At 44.9% G+C, this 21,607-nt stretch overlaps 1 protein-coding gene across 3 annotated transcripts in view; it reads left to right on the top strand.

Annotated features, from left to right (window-relative positions):
• Positions 1 to 21,607, top strand: part of RETREG1 (reticulophagy regulator 1) — a 116,961-nt gene that overhangs the window by 70,144 nt on the left and 25,210 nt on the right. For all 3 annotated transcript variants that reach the window (XM_040434261.1, XM_040434262.1, XM_040434263.1), the window contains one exon: positions 17,225 to 17,351. In XM_040434261.1, coding sequence (XP_040290195.1) covers positions 17,225 to 17,351 — 127 coding nt within the window. The remainder of the gene's footprint in view (positions 1 to 17,224; positions 17,352 to 21,607) is intronic.

Below are 21,607 nucleotides of genomic sequence, written 5' to 3'. Positions count from 1 at the left end.
CACTGTTATGGGGATCTGTGGGTGACACTGTTATGGGGGATCTGTGGATGACACACTGTTATGGGGGATCTGTGGATGACACACTGTTATTGGGGATCTGTGGATGACACTGTTATTGGGGATCTGTGGATGACACTGTTATGGGGGATCTGTGGATGACACTGTTATGGGGGATCTGTGGATGACGCACTGTTATGGGGTATCTGTGGATGACACTGTTATGGGGATCTGTGGATGACACACTGTTATGGGGGATCTGTGGATGACACACTGTTATGGGGGATCTGTGGATGACACACTGTTATGGGGGATCTGTGGATGACACACTGTTATGGGGGATCTGTGGATGAGACTGTTATGGGGGATCTGTGGATGACACTGTTATGGGGGATCTGTGGATGACACTGTTATGGGGATCTGTGGATGACACTGTTATGGGGGATCTGTGGATGACACACTGTTATGGTGGATCTGTGAATGATGTACTGTTATGGGGGAATCTGTGGATGATGCACTGTTATGTGACTATAACCCCCATCATCCTAAAGAATTCACCCATGTACTGCAGTACATTGGTGTACTGTTAAGGATGAGGGGGATTATAGTCACATTAAATATAAACACTGTCCAGGGACTGTACCATCATTGGCCTGTGTTTATATTAAATATGACTATAACCTCCCTCATCCATAGGAATGCACCCATGTACTGCAGTACATCGGTGCATTCCTATAGATGAGGGGAGTTATAGTCATATTTAACACACATTTTATTTTTAGACTGGCCCATGAGCTGTCACTCACCCAGAACTTTAGGTGACAGGCCAGGGAATAGCACAGGGCGACAGAGGGCCAGTAAAACTCTGTTGCTTTCTCTCTCACAGCAGGAGTGGCGGAGCTCTGTAACAGCAGCGCTCGTGGTACGGCAATGGGAGGGAGTAAGCTGATTAGTGGAGGCAGAGAGCAGCAGTAGTTCCCGCCGGCGCACACCACCAATCAGCGTTAATGCATGCAGGTGGCAATGCAGAGGAGAAGAACTGCTCTCCTCTCTTCTCCTCTTCCACTGGTTTGGAGCGGACCCGGCTGGCAGATCTGTGGTAAGAGCGTGCGGGCTGGCAACATTCAGCATCACTGAATGCTTAACTGCCGCCGCCCGCCTCACACTTAGGAGCAGGCTTAGCAACAGATCCTGCTATCCTGCAATAGGGCCGGCCATCTTAATTTGAGGCACATTTGCTTTATAAGACGCACTGACTTCCCCCCAGTGCGTCTTATAAAGTGAAAAAATATGGTACTTGCTGATTTTTTATGTATGTGGCATAACCCTGAAGAATGTTTCACTCAGCAGCTCATGTGGGTATTAGCATTTTATATCTGTATAACTAGGGCTGCGTTCCCGTCGGTGGTGGAGGAGGAGGAGGAGGACAACGATCTTGATATTTCATCATTTTGGGACTTGTATAGTGCAAATGGTTTCAGCAGGGGTTTAACCAATGGCAACCAATCAGGGAACACTAGCATCCGATTGGTCAGAATGAACAACACTGTTTTCTTTCTTTTCTCTGAGATAATTCTTATTCGAATTATTATGTACAAACATTGTCTCATATGATTTTTAGCACAATTATTGAAGAATCTGCTTGTTGTCTTTGTGGATAATCATTGGACCATACTACAGATTGTTAAGAGTAACATCACCATGCGGTCATGGGTTTATCTGTCCCACTGGCTGTGTTAATGTACTACCTTACACCATGATTGTGATAGCAGGTTGATATTCATACTGTGGGGCACACATGTGAAGGCTAGGTGGCAAGCCAGTCTGTGGAAGCAGTGTAATGTATACAGCATGGATGTTGGGGGTTGCGGTCTACAGTAATGAATAGGTTTCATCTAGGGTAGGTGACTGTAGTGCTCATGGACAGTTAGGTGGACAATGACTTACAGTTCTCTAATTGTTTTCATTCTCTTTCCACATCTTCTCCATCTTGCCCAGACCAGTATGAATGCTTCTTTCTGTTGTGATGTATCTTGAACCCTCATGACAACAACAAATTGCCCTTCTCCTTATGACAGCAAATTGACACTTATAGCAGCCACAAGGCCCCCATGTCAGCCACAGTGCCTCCCTGCTATCTACAATGCCCCTATGACCTCAACACCCTCATGCAAGTCAAAAGGCCCCAATGACAGACACACTTGCCCCATGAAAGCAATACCACATAGCAACCACAGTGCCCCACCGTGAAAGCCACTGCTCCAAATAGTAATATGTATCATTGGCGAGATGTATAGACCTTTGTTACCAGAAGAGGGAACCATGGCATAATGGAAAAGAGATTTTCCTGCAGGTGATTATGAATTTCCGCGATAATCATACGCTCTCTGTAAGTGGCCAGATTAGTTTTGTCTAACGTAACTGATTGGCAGTTTATCTCCCATAGCCTTACATCTACCGTAAGTAGCATCATGTGAGAGTGAACAAATAGTTACATGGAATTGTTTGTCATATGACTAAGAATTTATGACCGTAATGTTCCTAGAACACTCCTTGGGGAATAAACAGATTTAACGTAATCTTCACTGGAAATGTCCGCATTGACAAAACAAACATGACTCTATAATCTTCCTGATATTGACACAATCTCCTCTTTTGCGTAATTCGTATCAGGAGAGAAAAGTGCAATAAATTATACTAGTAGCACAAATATGTTTCGGTCTTGTCTTGCCTAACTTGGGCCCTTTTACATAGGCCAATGATTGGGACAATTATCAGGTGACAAACGCTCATTCCCAGTAATGGCCCAGTGTAAATCCTGTGAGTATAGTATATGCAGAACTTGTATGTCGTATGAAATGAGCTGAAATTAAATTAAAGGGTGTTCCAAGACTTTAATGAGGGTTTTCCAAGACTTTAAATGACCTATCCTCAGGTCATCACTATCTGATCGGTGGGGGTCTGACACCCGAGACCCCTGACAATAAGCTGTTTGAGAAGGCAGCTATGCTCCTGTGAGGTCCGTGGCCTTCTCTCAGTTTTTCCTAGGCCAGTGACGACACGTTCATTGATCACGTGGCCTAAGAGCAGCTCAGCCGCATTCAAGTGAATGGGGCTTAGCGTTATAATCAAGCATAGCCGCTATACAATGTACAGACGGATTCTGACACATGGTGTGCTTGGTGAGCAGAGACAATGCCGTGCGCTCACAGGACCACCGTTGCCTTCTCAAACAGCTGATTGGCAGGGGTCCCGGAAGTCGGACCCTGCCGATCAGATAATGTTGACCTATCTGGAGGATAGGCCATCAGTTATAAAATATTGAAAAACACTCTTAAAGCGCTTATTGACAAAGGTATTAGAGGTAGACACCAGAGGTAGCCAAGAGGAGCACTTGGACAGGCATTGCAATTATTAGGATGAACGTGATGAAACTATTATAAGTACAAAATCGATCTCCAGTCAATGTAAAGTAAGAGAGTTGTATGAACATAAAAATTAGCGATCCTAGAAGCTGTAATATTGTGTAGAAGTTCTTCTAATAGGGCAGCAGGGAGGTGACAAGAAGAAGTGTCTGTTGGTCATCTCTCCACCAGCCTGTAGATATAGACCTGTAAATCAAGCCAAGCCTGGTAGAGGGGAGGCACCAGGATGACTCTTTTCCTCGTTCCTAACTCGTTTTTTTTTTTTAAATAGGTTAGCCACGTTCTGGGTGCTGTTGACCAATGTGTATGTAAGATGAATATATGGCACATACCAATATAGCCTTTGTTGAAATTCTACACCATTTTCTTTCTTTAATAAGGTATATCCCCTTGTTGGCCACGTCATTTGTGTTGTCCACACGAAGGTCCTGTTTATAAAATGGCTGCTGATGGAGGATCATGTGACCAGACACATCACTCAGTCTCCTCCATTCAAACCATGATTGGTCTAAGAAGGGGACAGGGCTTACAAAATATAGCAAACAGTACAGAATATCAACAAAGGCCATATTAATAAGTGTCATATATGTTTTCTCTGAAGAGCTTCAAGGTTTCAGATTAAAACATAGTGGGAGGTATATCCGTGTCACTGTGCCTGGAAAGGGTCTTGCAAACCTGGAACGTCAGCTTGTTTGAGAGCTGCATCTTCCCGTACTATTTTCAGAAGTGGAGTGAAAAGTTGTTCAGGATTTAAGAGTAGATCACTTTTAGGACACATTTATGAAGTACAGCCTTTTTTAAAAAGTCACAGCTCCATGCAAGGCAACGCCCCGGTGTACTTGAAATAGGCTTATTTACATTCCACTTGCGCCAAATGTATTAATACCATGTGGCATTTTCATAAATTTGGCGCAGGTGCAACTTTTTGTCTAGTCTTTTGTGCTTTGTTCCGTCGCAGTCATAGACAGATTCTGGCACGTCGTGTGGACAAACACTGTACCCGCCCCAAGGTTGTATAAAAAGTTGTATAAAGCCCTATGTCGCCTTGTGTCGCATCTTCCCTTCACCACTTTCTAAAACAACATCACAGCTTAGACCCATTTAACACTCGAAATATATACTGGTCATAAAAATGGGACAGGCACAATATTCTGCTTCAGTATAAACCTATCTTAATATATCTGCCCCAGTGTTTTGAAAAGATGGAGCCTGTCAGTATTTCATGCTGCTTGTGAAACTACTGGCAGGTTCTTAATGGGTTTTCCAAGACTTTGATTTTGATGACCTATCCTGAGGACAGGTTATTAATATTAGATTGGTGGGTATCAGACACCCAGAGCCTCCACCGATCAGCTGCTAACAGTGTATGCAGCCGGCAGTAGACAGCAATGGACACTGTGCAGTGGCTGTTCCAGGTTATCGAAGAACAGCACCTAGTCTAGCAAAGTCCTGGAATACCCCTTTAAAGAAGAACATTTGTGGATGGTGGATGTTTGTGGTGGGTGGTTCTTGTCATGTGCCAAACATAGCTTGTGATTTTTATAGCAAGCAACTTCAAATGCCTTTTGGCAAACTGTACATGTCATGTGTGTCTTATGTTTTATTATTTATCATAAGCTGTGACAGGAGAAGCACCTGGACTGAAGATCTCATGTCAGCCACATAAGCTTTTACCTTCTTCAGACATCCCAGGTTTTCTGATCCTTTACTGATGCCCTTCTTGCAGACAAATATGATTACTGGTAGTTTCTATGGATATCTCCACTTTATGTCTGCAGTAGATCTTAAGTGCCAGACAGTGCAAAAACTCAGCGAAATTGTCATACACAAAATCTAAGGCATACAAACAGGGGAGGAGTTGCCCAAGGCATCTACTAGGATTCCATAGCTTCCATATTTCCAGAGTAGATTAAAGGATGAAGAAAGTGTTCAAATTGTTTGCTATGGTGAACTTGGAGTGGAGGATGGGATTAGAAGTGGCTTATTTTATTACATAGTCTATCACAGTGGCTGTCCTCTCACCGTTGCTTCCTTGGGCCAGTGCAGCCCAAGGAGGGGACACCCTTTTTTCACTTGGGGTACACCCTGGTTCTGGGGTTCCTGTCTGATGGTAGCTGGGGTGCCCATGATGTTAGGGGGGTTTGGATGGGTGCAAGGCAGGGCTTATAGAGTGCCAAGTCTCTCTGTATTGTAGTGCAAAATAAGAGTTGTAGTACATCCAATTATAGCTAAACACAGTTCCAAATGTACACAAGGCAGTTCTCTCCCAGATAGCAGTGTATGGATTTTTACGCAAGGGAGTTATTGCTCTCTTTCCTCTCTGTCTTTGTAAAGTCTCTCTCAGTAGAATCTATGGCAGGTGACTGTACTTTTGCAATTATACCTACAATGCGCTCTGCAGCGTATACGTTTAATGATACAATGTAACGGTCGCGTACACACACACACAGGGGGGAGGGAAGTGACCACTGCGCTCCACCCTTACCCCTGGCCCTGCCTACTTGCCTCGCGAGTCCTAATGACAGCCGACAACTGACAAATGGTGAAAGTGGTCCTTCAATGCTTGTCATCTTCACCATTTTTGTGCACATTAAAGTATTTTTATGGTACCTTTCTGTTGTTCAGTGTTACCTAGAGATTTTCTTAATGACTTATACTCACAAGAGATGTATTCAATATGGGCAGCTTCACGGGAGCAAAATAACTACTGCATTGACACATCTGTAAACTGACTTTTATTATGGATGTGGCATGTTTGTGGCTCAAGGTCTATATTACTGCAGCTGAATGAAGCCAGTATATACACTGCTCAAAAAAATAAAGGGAACACTTAAACAACACAATGTAACTCCAAGTCAATCACACTTCTGTGAAATCAAACTGTCCACTTAGGAAGCAACACTGAGTGACAATCAATTTCACATGCTGTTGTGCAAATGGGATAGACAACAGGTTGAAATTATAGGCAATTAGCAAGACACCCCCAATAAAGGAGTGGTTCTGCAGGTGGTCACCACAGACCACTTCTCAGTTCCTATGCTTCCTGGCTGATGTGTTGGTCACTTTTGAATGCTGGCGGTGCTTTCACTCTAGTGGTAGCATGAGACGGAGTCTACAACCCACACAAGTGGCTCAGGTAGTGCAGCTTATCCAGGATGGCACCTCAATGCGAGCTGTGGCAAGAAGGTTTGCTGTGTCTGTCAGCGTAGTGTCCAGAGCATGGAGGCGCTACCAGGAGACAGGCCAGTACATCAGGAGACGTGGAGGAGGCCGTAGGAGGGCAACAACCCAGCAGCAGGACCGCTACCTCCGCCTTTGTGCAAGGAGGAACAGGAGGAGCCCTGCCAGAGCCCTGCAAAATGACCTCCAGCAGGCCACAAATGTGCATGTGTCTGCTCAAACGGTCAGAAACAGACTCCATGAGGGTGATATGAGGGCCCGACATCCACAGGTGGGGGTTGTGCTTACAGCCCAACACCGTGCAGGACGTTTGGCATTTGCCAGAGAACACCAAGATTGGCAAATTCACCACTGGCGCCCTGTGCTCTTCACAGATGAAAGCAGGTTCACACTGAGCACATGTGACAGACGTGACAGAGTCTTGAGACGCCGTGGAGAACGTTCTGCTGCCTGCAACATCCTCCAGCATGACCGGTTTGGCATTGGGTCAGTAATGGTGTGGGGTGGCATTTCTTTGGAGGGCCGCACAGCCCTCCATGTGCTCGCCAGAGGTAGCCTGACTGCCATTAGGTACCGAGATGAGATCCTCAGACCCCTTGTGAGACCATATGCTGGTGCGGTTGGCCCTGGGTTCCTCCTAATGCAAGACAATGCTAGAACTCATGTGGCTGGAGTGTGTCAGCAGTTCCTGCAAGACGAAGGCATTGATGCTATGGACTGGCCCGCCCGTTCCCCAGACCTGAATCCAATTGAGCACATCTGGGACATCATGTCTCGCTCTATCCACCAACGTCACGTTGCACCACAGACTGTCCAGGAGTTGGCAGATGCTTTAGTCCAGGTCTGGGAGGAGATCCCTCAGGAGACCGTCCGCCACCTCATCAGGAGCATGCACAGGCGTTGTAGGGAGGTCATACAGGCAGGTGGAGGCCACACACACTACTGAGCCTCATTTTGACTTGTTTTTAGGACATTACATCAAAGTTGGATCAGCCTGTAGTGTGTTTTTCCACTTTAATTTTGAGTGTGACTCCAAATCCAGACCTCCATGGGTTCAAAAATTTGATTTCCATTTTTATATTTTTGTGTGATTTTGTTGTCAGCACATTCAACTATGTAAAGAACAAAGTATTTCAGAAGAATATTTAATTAATTCAGATCTAGGATGTGTTATTTTTGTGTTCCCTTTATTTTTTTGAGCAGTGTACATGAGTTATATAGTTCTCCTGATTGCCCCATATACCTAAACAAAATTGCATGTTTAAAGGGGTTGTCTCACTTGGAACAATGGTAGTTATGTTCAATATAACCCCATAATAAACAACTTACTAATATACTTCATGCTTCAAAACTGCCTCCTCTCCTAGATAATCCTCATCTTGTAGCCCTTTAGAGCATGCCCGTTGTCAGGGGTTACGGCTGCAATCTCGCCTACGTCGAGCTCATGAGACGCGGTATGGTCACGGGTTACCAAAACGTGACGTTACACCCTCCAGAGGAGCAGGTAAGGTCAGCTTCGTACAGTTTACACAGACACCTCCTGTCCACGCGGGCACAGAGAGGAAACAAGCTGAGAGAGCCTTTTCACTGCCGCAGTGAAAACAGCACTGTCTCAGCCCGGGTATCTGCCACTAGCTCCTCGTTTGATATAATCCCGATCCGCTAACGGGATTATATAGGGTGAGAAACCAACCCGCGGTAGATTATAACTAGGCCAAAACACGGACGTGGGGATTCGTGATCGAGATACAAGATAGCACAAGATTAAATTGTATATTTAATCGCCGTAAGGGCACACTAGATATAACACAATATACACAAAGAATATATACAGAGGTCTGAGGTTACAGATACAGGTTATATGGGTACAACAGGGTTAAGCAGAGCAAAAGTCAGTTACCAGGTAAGATAAAAGTTCCTTTCGGTTGTGGTGTGTTCTTTGCTGTAGTCACATGAAGGGCAGTGATCTCAGCTAGTTCCTGGGTCCCTCTAAACACATTACACGATGTGACCCTTCTTCAGAGAAAAGACACGCCCGCTTGCTGGCACAAGCCTTTTAACCTGTAGCCGGCCCCTCCCCTCCCGGCCTTTGGGAGGGGTCCACCCCCTCTGCAGGACTGGCTGCAAATGACCCACAAAACCCTTTAGGGTTTATAGCTCCAGTCCGGAAGGTCACAGGGAGATGGTTCTGGGACCAACGGATCCGCCTGGGTTCCGGCTACAACTAGTTCCAAACATGCTGTCGCTATTAGGTTTCTGTGGGGAGATATGGATATCTCCCTTCCCTGGCATGCCCCCATCAAACAAATATATCTCCCTTCCCTGGCATGGCCACCGGGACACAAATATGTATCCGGTTTGCGCCTGCAATGGCCGGGCGATTCATAATTCCTTATAAAATGTAGGTGCCAACATGTATCATTAATCCTGGGCAAGAGCTGAAAACCTCCACTGCGGTTTGGCTGCCTCCAAACTGGCTGGTTGAGGTGTGACATTATCCACCTGGGGCCTCCTTGAAGCCTGGACCCCTGGGGCTCTCTCCCTAGTATACTTATTGGGTATTGCCACATCCGTAACGACCTCCTCTACTAAAATATCACATGACTTACCCCCTCAGGTGAAAATTGTTAAAAAAAAATAATAAATACTGTGTCAAAGTCATTTTTGTCACCTTACATCACAAAAAGTGTAATAACAAGCAATCAAAAAGTAATATGCACCCCAAAATAGTGCCAATCAAACCGTCATCTCATCCCGCAAAAATGGTAACCTACCTAAGACAATTGACGAAAAATTTAAAAAAACTATGGCTCTCAGAATACGGAGACACTAAAACATGATTTTTTTTGGTTTCAAAAATTATATCATTGTGTAAAACTTACATAAAAAAAAAAAGTATACATATTGGGTATTGCCACGTACGTAACGACCTGTTCTATAAAAATATCACATGACCTAACCCCTCAAACAAAGCCTATGGGCCTATTCACTGTGGCCACTAGGACACAAATATGTATCCGGTTTGCGCCTTATTCCTTATGAAATGTAGGTGCCAACATGTCTGGCAGGTATCATTGATCCTGGGCAAGAGCTGAGACTCCCTGCCGGGGGTTTTCCTGCAGATTTGGCTGCCTCCAAACTGGCTGGTTGAGGTGTGACATTATCAACCTGGGGCCTCCTTGAAGCCTGGACCCCTGGGGCTTTCTTCCTTGCTAGTTGACAATCAGATGGCTGGGGGGTTAGAACATATTTTGCATGTACACTGACTGTGTGCAAGCCAAAAAGTGAATCAACTGACAATCAGGGCTGCCAGTAAATAATAATCCATTTTTCTGACAGAAGTCTATGGGAATCAAAATGGATCCGTTTGGTTCACGTTATGCAAGATGGAAAACAAAGAGAGGACTTTGTTTTCCGTCTTGTATAACGGGACCCAGACGGATCCGTTATGTTTTCCCATAGACTTCTATTAGGACGGAGGAAAACGGAATGCCTCTTAAAGGCTTCCATTATGGATTCCGTTATAACCCTGTTATAACGGAAAGCCATAACGGACTCCATAACGCTGGTGCGAACCCACCCGTAGGCTACTTTCACACTCGCTTTTTGGGCGGATCCGTCATCGATCTGCAAAAACTGATCCATTACAATAATACAACCGCATGCATCCGTCATGAACATTTGTATTATCTGTAACATAGCCAAGACGGATCCGTCATGAACTCCATTGAAAGTCAATGGGAGACGGATCAGTTTTCTATTGGGCCAGATTGTGTCAGAGAAAACGTATCCGTCCCCATTGACTTACATTGTTTGTCAGGATGGATCCGTTTGGCTCAGTTTCGTCAAGTGGACAGCAAAACACTGCAGACAGCGTTTTGGTGTCCGCCTCCAGAGCAGAATGGAGACGGATCGGAGGCAAACTGATGCATTCTGAGCGGATCCTTTTCCATTCGGAATGCATTAGGGAAAAACTGATCCGTTTTGGACCACTTGTGAGAGCCCTGAACGGATCTGACAAACGGAAAGCCAAAACGCGAGAAAGTGTGAAAGTAGCCTTACCGATCCTCCATTGCTGCTATTTGGAGCAGTGACCCCCCCACAGCCTATGAGTGGTAACATTTGAGTGTTTGACAACCCCTTTATCATTATTACAATCAATTCATTGAAATATATGTTTAGAGAGTAGAAGAAATGGTTAACAGTAAGCTGTCTAGGCTACTTTCAGACTAGCATTCAGAGAGGATCCGTCTGATGTCTGCTCAGACGGATCCGCTCCTATAATGCAGACGTTTGGATCCGTTCAGAACGGATCCGTCTGCATTATAGTTTAGAAAAAATTCTAAGTCTGAAAGTTGTTCAGATGGATCCGTCCAGACTTTACATTGAAAGTCAATGGGGGACGGATCCGTTTGAAAATTGAGCCATATTGTGTCAACTTCAAACGGATCTGTCCCCATTGACTTACATTGTAAGTCTGGACGGATCCGTTTGGCTCCGCACGGCCAGGCGGACACCCGAACGCTGCAAGCTGCTTTCAAGTGTCCGCCTGCTGAGCGGAACGGAGGCGAAACGGAGCCAAACTGATGCATTCTGAGCGGATCCTTTTCCACTCAGAATGCATTGGGGCTGTACGGATGCGTTCGGGGCCGCTTGTGAGAGCCTTCAAACGGAACTCACAAGCGGAGCCCTGACGCTAGTGTGAAAGTAGCCTAAGATGTATTTTGCTATAATTGCAGATTGATATCTAGACTATGATTGCCTGCTATGATCCTGGTCATTATTTCTCCTGGCGCTGTTTTTAGTATTCTTGACGGTCTCGGTGGTTACTGGAATAGTTGCTTCATGGTATTTACTATTTACTAACATGATTATGCTTGAAGTCTGTGACCTTTAGGAGGTGGGCCTGGAGGCTGGTCACTAGATACGGGCACACCATAGCGTTGCCTCACCACACGTTTACTACACAACAGTAGAAGGTCATTAGTCATCTGGATGGAATGAGAAATCATAAGATGAAATGACAGTGACAGAGAGAGGCAGCTGTGTCTGGCAGCTGACGGGTGACTGTTTGTATCCACGTCTGTGCCCAAACTGGATTTGTTTCAGTAACTTGGCAGAATGCCACCTTTAGCAAAAATGCTGCAGTCATGGCAGTCCAACTGGCAATACTAGAATGGATTAACTTCAGACCTTTTTCCTTTCTTAAAAAATGTTGCACTCTGTGCTTTTTGGAGCATTTTGCCTTGTAAAACGTCTTTCTTGAGAAATCTCCCTCTAGGGGCTCATGCACACAAACATATTTTTTTTTTGTTTCCGTTCTATGCGGCCATTGACTTCTATGGGACTGCAAAAATAAGTAAATGACTATGTGTGCATTCCATTTCTGTATGTCGGTTATGCGAAAAAATAAAACATGTCCTATTATTGTCCACATTACGGACAAGGATAGGACTGTTCTATTAGGGGCCAGTTGTTCCATCCCGAAAAATACGAAATGCACATGGTCAGTATCCGTGTTTTGTGAATCCGCAATTTAGACTGAATATTTCCCATTAAATGCCCCCCAATTTATCCCATTGGTCAATTATTGTCAGGATTTCCTCATTTTTGAGTAACCTTAAAGGGTTTCTATCACTTCGTATGACATAATTAGCTGTCAGACACTAGCGATCTGCTAGTGTCTGCTCTGGCCAACCATCCTACTATAATCACTTGTGGGGCAGCCGTTTTGCTAAAAAACAAACTTTTATAAATATGCTAATGAGCCTCTAGGTGCTATGTGGGCGTCATTAGCACCTAGAGGCTCCGTCTACCTTCATACACAGCCGCCGCCCAGCGCGTCCCTCCAGCCCGCCCATGTCCTCCTCCGTGTGACGCAGCAGACGAATTCTCGCGCATGCGCCGTGCGCGGCTGTATTCGGCGCATTTGAGATGTCTGAGCTCGGAGCGGTCAGACATTCAATGCGCATGCGCGGATGTATTCGGCGCATGCGCATTGAATGTCTGACCGCTCCGAGCTCACATCTCAAATGCGCCGAATACAGCCGCGCACGGCGCATGGCGAGAATTCGGCCGCTGCGTCACACGGAGGAGGACATGGGCGGGCTGGAGGGACGCGCTGGGCGGCGGCTGTGTATGAAGGTAGACGGAGCCTCTAGGTGCTAATGACGCCCACATAGCACCTAGAGGCTCATTAGCATATTTATAAAAGTTAGTTTTTTAGCAAAACCGCTGCCCCACAAGTGATTATAGTAGGATGGTTGGCCAGAGCAGACACTAGCAGATCGCTAGTGTCTGACAGCTAATTATGTCATACGAAGTGATAGAAACCCTTTAAAGGGAATCTGTCACCAACCATGTGGTGTCCTATCTGAGGGTGGCATTAACTGGTGACACTGGGTCACATACTTGAGATCAGCCAGCTATTTTGCTAAAAACCCATATTAAGCAGCTTCATCGTGAGCCGAGCACTGTGGTCAACTCATAACAGAACACAAGCTCGGGATTCCTCATATTCATGAGTCCTAGCTCATGCTGCCCTGAGGGTAGCATCAAACTAATGACAGACTCCTTTTAACCCCTTCTACAATTTTCCGCTTTTGCATTTTCTTTATTTACTGCGTACCTTCTTGGAGCCATAACTTTTAGATTTTTTGATTCACATAGCCGTAAAGGGCTTGTTTTTTGTGGAACAAGTTTTACTTTCTAATGGCCCCATATAGTATTGCATTTTCAGTGATACCATTTTGGGGTGTGTATGACTTTTTGATCACTTTTTATTCCTTTGTTTTTAGGGGGAGAAGAAGCAATGTAAAAACTGTAATTTTTTTTTTTTACGCCATTTACCATATGGGCTACATTTTTTATATTTTACTAGTATGGGCATTTGGAAATGCAGCAACGGCCATGATGTTTATTTTTTTTGTTTATTTATTTTTTTCAGTTTGGGGAAAGGGGGGGGGGTGTTTAGAACTTTTATATTTTTTTCATTTATCCTGCAATCATTGGATTGCAATTTCCATAAAATAATGGAATTTTATCCATTACAGTATACAAAGATTGGTATACAGTATATTCCAGTGTAGTACTTCCACCTGCATGTTTACATTAGAAAATACCTGTAAAAGGCAACAGAGCCTCAGCAGGCCCTGGCCTTCTACAGACACTGAACGGATGCCCCAATCACCAGATGGAGGAGCGGTTTCCGGCCCGAAAGCTCAGTTCTTCCGAGTTTTTGCACTCTCAGATGCTGTATTAACATTGACCACTGCATGTGAGGGGTTAAATGTCTGCAATCTGCGTTTTTGCTGGTTGCAGACATTAGCCCCTGGTGTCTGCATCTTTAAAGACCCAACATGTCACGTACTATTACGTCACATGTCGGGAAAGGGTTAATGATAATTTCCCAGTGTGTATGAGGGAGGAGATCAATAATACAATCTAAAATTCTAATTTTATGATTATTTGTTAGTTCTGTATATACAAAAGAAGAGAAAAGAACTGCTGCCAGTGCTGCTTAATTCAGTAATACTTAATATTACTGGTTCTTCTGCTTCCCCGCTCATGCCATGCCCCCTTTAAACCTGGCGTGAGCGGGGAGAAGTCACAGAATGCAGTGAAAATAACCTTTGGTCCGCAAAGTGTAGGCAAATTTTTAATAGTACATTAAATGGGCAAATGAGGTTCAATGTGGATAAATGTAAAGTTATGCATCTGGGTGCAAATAATATACATGCATCATATGTCGTGTGGAGGGGGAAAGTCAGTGTCGTAACTACCAGGGAAGCAGGGGAAGCGGCTGCTTCAGGGCCCGGGACACTTACTGTGTGTACATAATTTTACATTTTCAGGCCGTCCCCACCCTCGAAAACAACCCCTCCAAACCCTCCCCTTTAAATTTGGTGCGGTCACATAGGGGCCGGGGCCGGGCCCGCCCACCCCGCCCACATCCCCATTCATTAACACAGGGCCCGCCTCCATCCATGATTATCTGCTGAGCTGCCTCTTATGCCTGCATAGCGTGCCACCCGCCAGAGAACAAGTCGGCAGTGCGCTATGCAAATTAATCTCTTCAAGCAGCACAGTGGCAGAGGCTGGGATGGCCACCTGGCAGCTGCATACTGAAGCCTTCTGCATGTCGCTGCCAGGTAGCCAGATCGCAACCTCTGCCCACGCTTCCTCTGCCAGCCTCCTGTACTATAGCATGCGGTACGTGGCAGCCTCCCCTCTCTGCTCGCTGTTCCGCGATCTACTAATGCTTATTATGGCACTCTTTAAGTTACATATACACAAATGTGATGCCAGGATGGTTCTGGGCTGGCATCGGGTGCATGCATATGTGTGCCATAATAAGCACTAGTACATGGCAGAGCAGCGGAGGCAGAGAGGGGAGGCTGCCACGTACCGCATGCTATAGTACAGGAGGCTAGAAGAGGAAGGAGTGGGCAGAGGTTGGGATAAAAATTCCAATCACCCCCTTTCACAGTGTTTTAAATATAGGTAAATAAACATAAAAAAATGTCTTCACTATTAAAAAATATAAATAATTTTCATCCAAAAAGGATACCAATAAAAACTACAATTCATCCACCTGAAAAAAATCTTCCGCTCTTTAGGCAGAAATCTAAAAAGAAGTTTTAGCTGTCAAAAAATGGTGATACAAAGACAAATAGGTTTTTTCAAAGGTTTTATTTTAAATAAGGGTCCATTCACACGTCCGTTGTTCAGGGTCTGCATCCATTCCACAATTTTGCGGAACAGGTGCGGACCCATTCATTTCAATAGGGCCGCAAAAAATGCAGACAGCACACCGTGTGCTGTCTGCATCCGTAGTTCCGTTCTGCAGCCCCTGCAAAATAAGATGGAACATGTCCTATTCTTGTCTGCAATTGCGGACAAGAATAGGCATTTCTATCATAGGGAACTATCAAAATGCGGAACGCACACGGCTGGTATCCGTGTTTTGCAAATCTGCATTTTGTGGATCGCAAAACGCTTGCGGACGTCTGAATGGATCCTAAATGAGGGGGGCCTGTAAAAAATTTGCTGTGGGGCCCAGTCAGTTCTAGCTACGCCCCTGGGGAGAGTCCTTTGTAGAGAAGGATTTAGGTGTACTTTTAGATCATAGATTTAGGCTACATTCATACAGCAGTTAAAAACTGTGTTACGGATGTTTTAGTAATAACCAGTATATAGCAGCCGTCAAAAAATAGGACATGTCCTGTTTTTGCCCATTTTCAGGAGTGCACAGCCATTACAAACAGGTTAAGGTGCCTTTCAGGGGTTAAAATAAAATTTTAAAAAAACATCCTCTTGAATACTCTGACACTCGCTCTGCGCTAGCGGGAACTGGAAGGACCTGATGCTCTCAGCATCATGAGGCTGGGAGCCTCAGGTCATCTGCAGCCTCATCTGGAATAAGCAGTTCAGTTCTGGGCACCAGTCCATAGAAAGGATGCCCTGGAGCTGGGAAAAGTACAAAAGAGAGCGACTAAACTGATAAGGCTCCTTTCACATCACCGTTTCTCCTCAACGGAGCCGGAGAACGGAAAGGACGGATTCTGCAGATAACTGAGACCTAACTGAGCGTAACGGAGCCTAAAGACCCCATAGACTATAATGGGGTCCTTTCGGTGTCCGCTCAGAATATGATTTTTGAGCGGAGACGAAAGTCCTGCGCGCACATCATACCTGACAATGTATTTCCACGTAGCTCTTAGCACTGACTACGGGGGGGATTTTCTGCGTGTCAAAAAGAAGTGGGTGTTTTTTCCTCAGATGCAAGTGTTTTTTTGAGTGGTCAAAAAACATAGGTGCAATATTCATGTGTGTGGGGACCCTACCACTGGCCAGCATGTGGCATTGCAGAGTGCCACAGAGGAAGCAGCTTACGTAGTTCAGTTCTCTAGCGCCTGCCAGCATTGAGGAGACTGAGCTCATTTTTAATGTGTTTTTTTTTTGGATGACTTTTTTTGACATTTTGGGGAGGTTTTCATGGCAAAATTCTGGTGGCGGTCACGTGGTGTCCGCCTTCCATCATTTTTAATGGGAGGCGGCAGTGCTGTTCTCGCAATCGGCAGTTTAAAGCTGCAACCATGCTAAGAAAAGGCATGTTTCTTTTTGACAAAGTGTCCAGGCGAATTGCCGCAGGAAGCACCATTCAGTGGGGCTAAACAATAAGTGGGCCTGTGGCATTCAAAGTAAAAAAAATACTGCCTATTTTAATTAAGGGTAAGACCATGTGGGGTATCTGGGGCAGCCACCCGCACTAAGTGGTTTCAACCTATGGATAGAGCCACATATGCCTGTATTTCACAACGACCAAGGTATGCAATAATTGGTGAGGATTAAATTATCGCGGAAAGTCAATGTGTTTGTGATCTGCAGCACGGGCACAGGGCACACACTCGTGTGCATGAGCCCTAATCCTACATAAAGTCTCTGTTTAGTCCTAGTCTATAAGGCCATAACATACTGTAGTATAAATGTTACTGTGCATAGTACACACTTATGTGCACTTACATACTGTATATGACTCACTATGATAAATGTCTTATTCTCTTTTTTAATTTTTAATAATAAAATTTCATTTAAAAAGTCTTTCAATTTCTTTCTCTTAGGTGGGAGGTGATCAGCGCTAATTCAGAATGCAAACCTCGACTCAGCCAGTGCATTGCGGAATCCTGGTCAAGCTACACAATATTTCTACATGAATTATCTCATTATAAACAGCAAAATCCAGGCAAGGTATGAATGTATTCATTTTTGCATTTATATGAACAAATGAGCAGCAATGAGGTATATTTTGATGAATCTGATAATAAAGTGGCCAGGGTAAGGGGGGGTTCACATCGGCTTTTTCAATTCTGTTATTGCTTTCTGTTACAACATGCTTATAATGGAAAATTACGGATTTGTGAGATGAAATTAAAAACGGAAACTTTAGAGGCAAAATAATTCTCTATTACAATAATACACCTCTAAATAATATAGTCATACAGTTAACATCACGGCTAAGGCTGGGTTCACACCAGCGTCATCATCTCTGTTCTGCTACATTATAGGAGCAGAACAACGAAAATAACAGAAGTGCTGATTCATAGCAGAAGTATCAGCACATAACAGTGCCCCACTGACTGTAATGGGGTCCGTCAGGTTATCGCTTGGGGGTTTGGCATTTTACTTGACTGCATGCTGTGCCATGTCTGTTCCTGAACAAAACACAGAATAACAAGGGCGATATTACTAATAATAAGGCTGGCAATGTTTGATACAGTTTTCTGGGCCAAAGCCAGAAGTGGATCCGGCAGGAAGGAGCAGAATAGGTGTTTCCTTTATATTTCTCATTCCCTTCCAACCCTCATGGCTGTGTCTGTGCTCCATAGTGCTTCCATGGGCTTCCGATCCTTGCCTCTGTTTCGCACCATATCTTCCGGATTGTGGACCCAAGTGAATGGGCCGCTTCCTTCATATGGTGCGCACATGCCTGGTGCCCGTATATTGTGACCGACGATTGTGTGCATGAGCCCTAAGGGACAAACATGAACACACGTTAGCACCAGATAGTGACTGAATAATACCGTACTGTTAATAAATAAAACCACTCTACTTATACCATCATTACCCTTTGGTGCATAATTTACTGCTGCAGAATTCCAGCAAATATGCTCCAGGTTTTACATTCTGGAAAATCTTTGTGGACCTGTCCTGTGTGAACATGCCCTTAGGATGAGTTTACACAACATTTCTAAGGCCAGGTTCATACAAGTGTAATTTTGGATGTTAGGTGCAGGTTTAACTAATCTAAACTCACAGCATTAGGGCTCTTTCACACGAGCGGATGCCGTGCGTGGAATCCGCTGCGTGAAAGAGTGCCAAGCCCCGTTCTGGACAGCAGAGACACGGAGCATTAACATGATTGATAATGCTCTGTGCTTCTATATGACCTTTTTACTACAAAACCACAGTGAGATCAAGTTGTCACAGTGATTTAGTAGTAAAAAGATCACAGAGAGGCACGGAGCATTATCAATCATGTTAATGCTCCGTGTCTCTGCTTTTCGGAGCAGGGCTTGGCACTCTTTCACGCAGCGGATTACCCGCACAGGATCCGCTTATGTGAAAATCTTATATATCTTATATATCTTTAAACCAGTGGTCAGGCCAAAATTCAGATGCAAAATTAGTAAAAAGAAAAAATATATATATATTGTGACAGTGAAAGGTTGGGTCTTGTAAAACAGGTATTTTCCTTCCAGCATGTGCTGCTGGGCTGATTTACAGCCAAGAGAGGTCAAATACCGGACCAGATTTTAAATGCCAGTCTGGGTTTTGGCAGCACTTGGCTGTCCTTAAATAGGCAGCTGGGCTCAGAAGCGAGGTCTCTGTGTTGGGATCTGGGAGCCTCGTGTCTGGATGAAGACTTGCTACCTGTTTGGCGTGAAAACAGGTTGGTGCTGCTAACAGTAAGGACTCTTTGAGGCAGAATTGCCGCATTGTGTGAATTACCAGCAACACCTCAAGGTGACTTTTTGTTTGAATATAACTGCTTGTTTTGTCACCTGCCTAAAGTTTGAATAAAACACTAAACTGTTTGATCCAAAGAACTTGTTGTTGCCTCTATACTGCGTCCGCTAATCCTGTCTACCAGAGCGAGTCCCCACAATAGGTGGAGGATGCATGCAAGAGCAGTAAGGCTGGCGAGAATGCCGATATTTTTGGTTTCTGCATTTTTCAGGCACGGTTGTATGTCATACATTAAACCAGCTGTATTACAACCAGTGCCCCACGACAAAATGGAGGCTGTTGTGAAGGCCCTCATGGAGGCAAATCTGCAGCAGCGAGGACTACCAAAAGAGGTTCTAACCGACCAAGGGACCCCATTTATGTCCAAGGTGATGAGGGAACTCTGTAAGTTGCTGCACATAAAACAACTACGGACGTCTGTTTACCATCCGCAAACGGGCGGTCTGGTAGAACGGTTTAACCAAACATTAAAAAATATGCTGAAAAAGGTAGTGTCTAAAGATAGGAAGAGCTGGGACCTCCTTTTGTCCTATCTCATGTTCGCAGTGCGGGAGGTACCCCAGGCCTCTACTGGGTTCTCGCCTTTCGAACTGCTATATGGCAGACACCCTTGCGGTCTCTTCGACGTGGCCAAAGATGCGTGGGAACAACAACCCACTCCACATAAAAGTGTCATTGAGTACGTTACCCAGATGCAAGATTGGATAGAGACAGTGTTGCCTCTTGTTAGGGAGCATATGGAGGCAGCTCAGCGAGCCCAGAGTCGGGTCTATAATCGGCAGGCTCGGGACCGGATCTTTAACCTGGATGATCGGGTTTTGGTTCTGGTGCCAACTGTGGACAGTAAGTTCCTGGCTAGGTGACAGGGGCCCTACGAGGTACTCGAGAAAATTGGAGAAAGATAGGGAAACCTGTACAGAAGACAGCCCACGGCCGGGTTTTCTATGAGAAGAGGTACCGGCCCCTCTGTCTGATGCAAGAGAGGCAGCTACCACAGTAAAAATTGCTGACAGCCTCTCCTCTAAACAGACTCAGGAGGCCAGGGAGTTTGTTAGTCGGAACACGGATGTGTTCTCGGACCTCCCTGGACGCACTTCCATAATCCAGCATGACATTGTCACTGAGCCTCAGGCAAATGTGCGATTAAAACCATACCGGGTGCCCGAGGCTCGGCGACAAGCCATATCGGAGGAGGTGCAACTAATGTTGCAGCTAGACATCATTGAGGAGTCAAAAAGTGAGTGGGCTAGTCCTATAGTATTGATACCCAAGCCGGACGGGACGTTGCGGTTTTATAACGACTTTCGAAAACTTAACAAGGTTTCTAAATTAAAATTCGATACGTACCCCATGCCCCAGGTGGATGAGCTCATCAATAGGTTAGGACAAGCCCAGTATTTTTCTGTTTTGGACCTCACTAAAGGGTATTGACACGTGCCCTTAACGGAGACTGTGAAGAGAAAACTGCCTTCATCACGCCTGAGGGGCTGTATCAATATAAGGTCTTACCCTTTGGTCTGCATGGCGCCCCCGCCACTTTTTAGCGACTAATGGACATTGTGCTTTGTCCACATCGTCGGTACGCTTCGGCTTACCTGGATGATATTGTCATCCACAGGACCGACTGGGAAAGTCACCTACCCAAAGTGCAGGCTGTAGTGGACTCCCTTCGGAAAGCTGGCCTAACTGCTAACCCAAAAAAATGTGCAATAGGGTTGGAAGAGACTAAGTACCTGGGGTATGTCATTGGGCGCGGAGTCATCAAAACCCCAAGTGAACAAAATAGAGGTGATACGGAATTGGCCCCGACCTGTCACCACTAGGCAAATAAAGTCATTCCTGGGAATGGTGAGCTATTACATGAGGTTTGTTCCCCACTTTGCTACTCTAGCCGCAAAGAAAGTACTTCTACTTCTCCTTCCTGCTGAATTCACTCCTGACTTGGAGTCAAATAAACCCTTCCTCAGGGTAGACTTACATATAGTTTTTGTGGAGTTTTTCAGCACTTTTGCATGATATTTTTTGCACATGCATTTTTTTTAGCTAAGTTTGTGGGAATTATAAAAAGCAGGACTTAGCATTTTTAATTAGTCTGTGTCTTTTTGTGTCTCTGGCATTTTTTTTAGGCATTTTTCATCCCGTTTCCAAAAGGGAAAAATGGATAAAAAAAATAAAATACCATTCAAAAATTAAAAAATATAGCAAAAAATAGCATGAATAACGCATGTAACATGCAAAAAAGCACTAGTTTTTTATTGGCTTTTTTACTGGTAAAAAGGTGAAAGCCAATTTGTATGACTTAAAAGTATTTCATGTTATAGTGTTAGTGCTGTTTCACACGAGCGGATGCCGTGCGTAACATCCGCTGCGTGAATGAGAGCCAAGACCCGCTGCGGACAGAAGAAGCACGGAGCATTAACATGACTGATAATGCTCCGTGCCTCTCTGTGATCTTTTTACTACAAAATCACAGTGAC

Source organism: Bufo bufo, chromosome 5, assembly GCF_905171765.1.
Source record: "Bufo bufo chromosome 5, aBufBuf1.1, whole genome shotgun sequence".
In the NCBI taxonomy this organism is placed as follows: Eukaryota; Metazoa; Chordata; class Amphibia; order Anura; family Bufonidae; genus Bufo; species Bufo bufo.
This window is presented reverse-complemented; position numbering and strand designations above follow the sequence as displayed.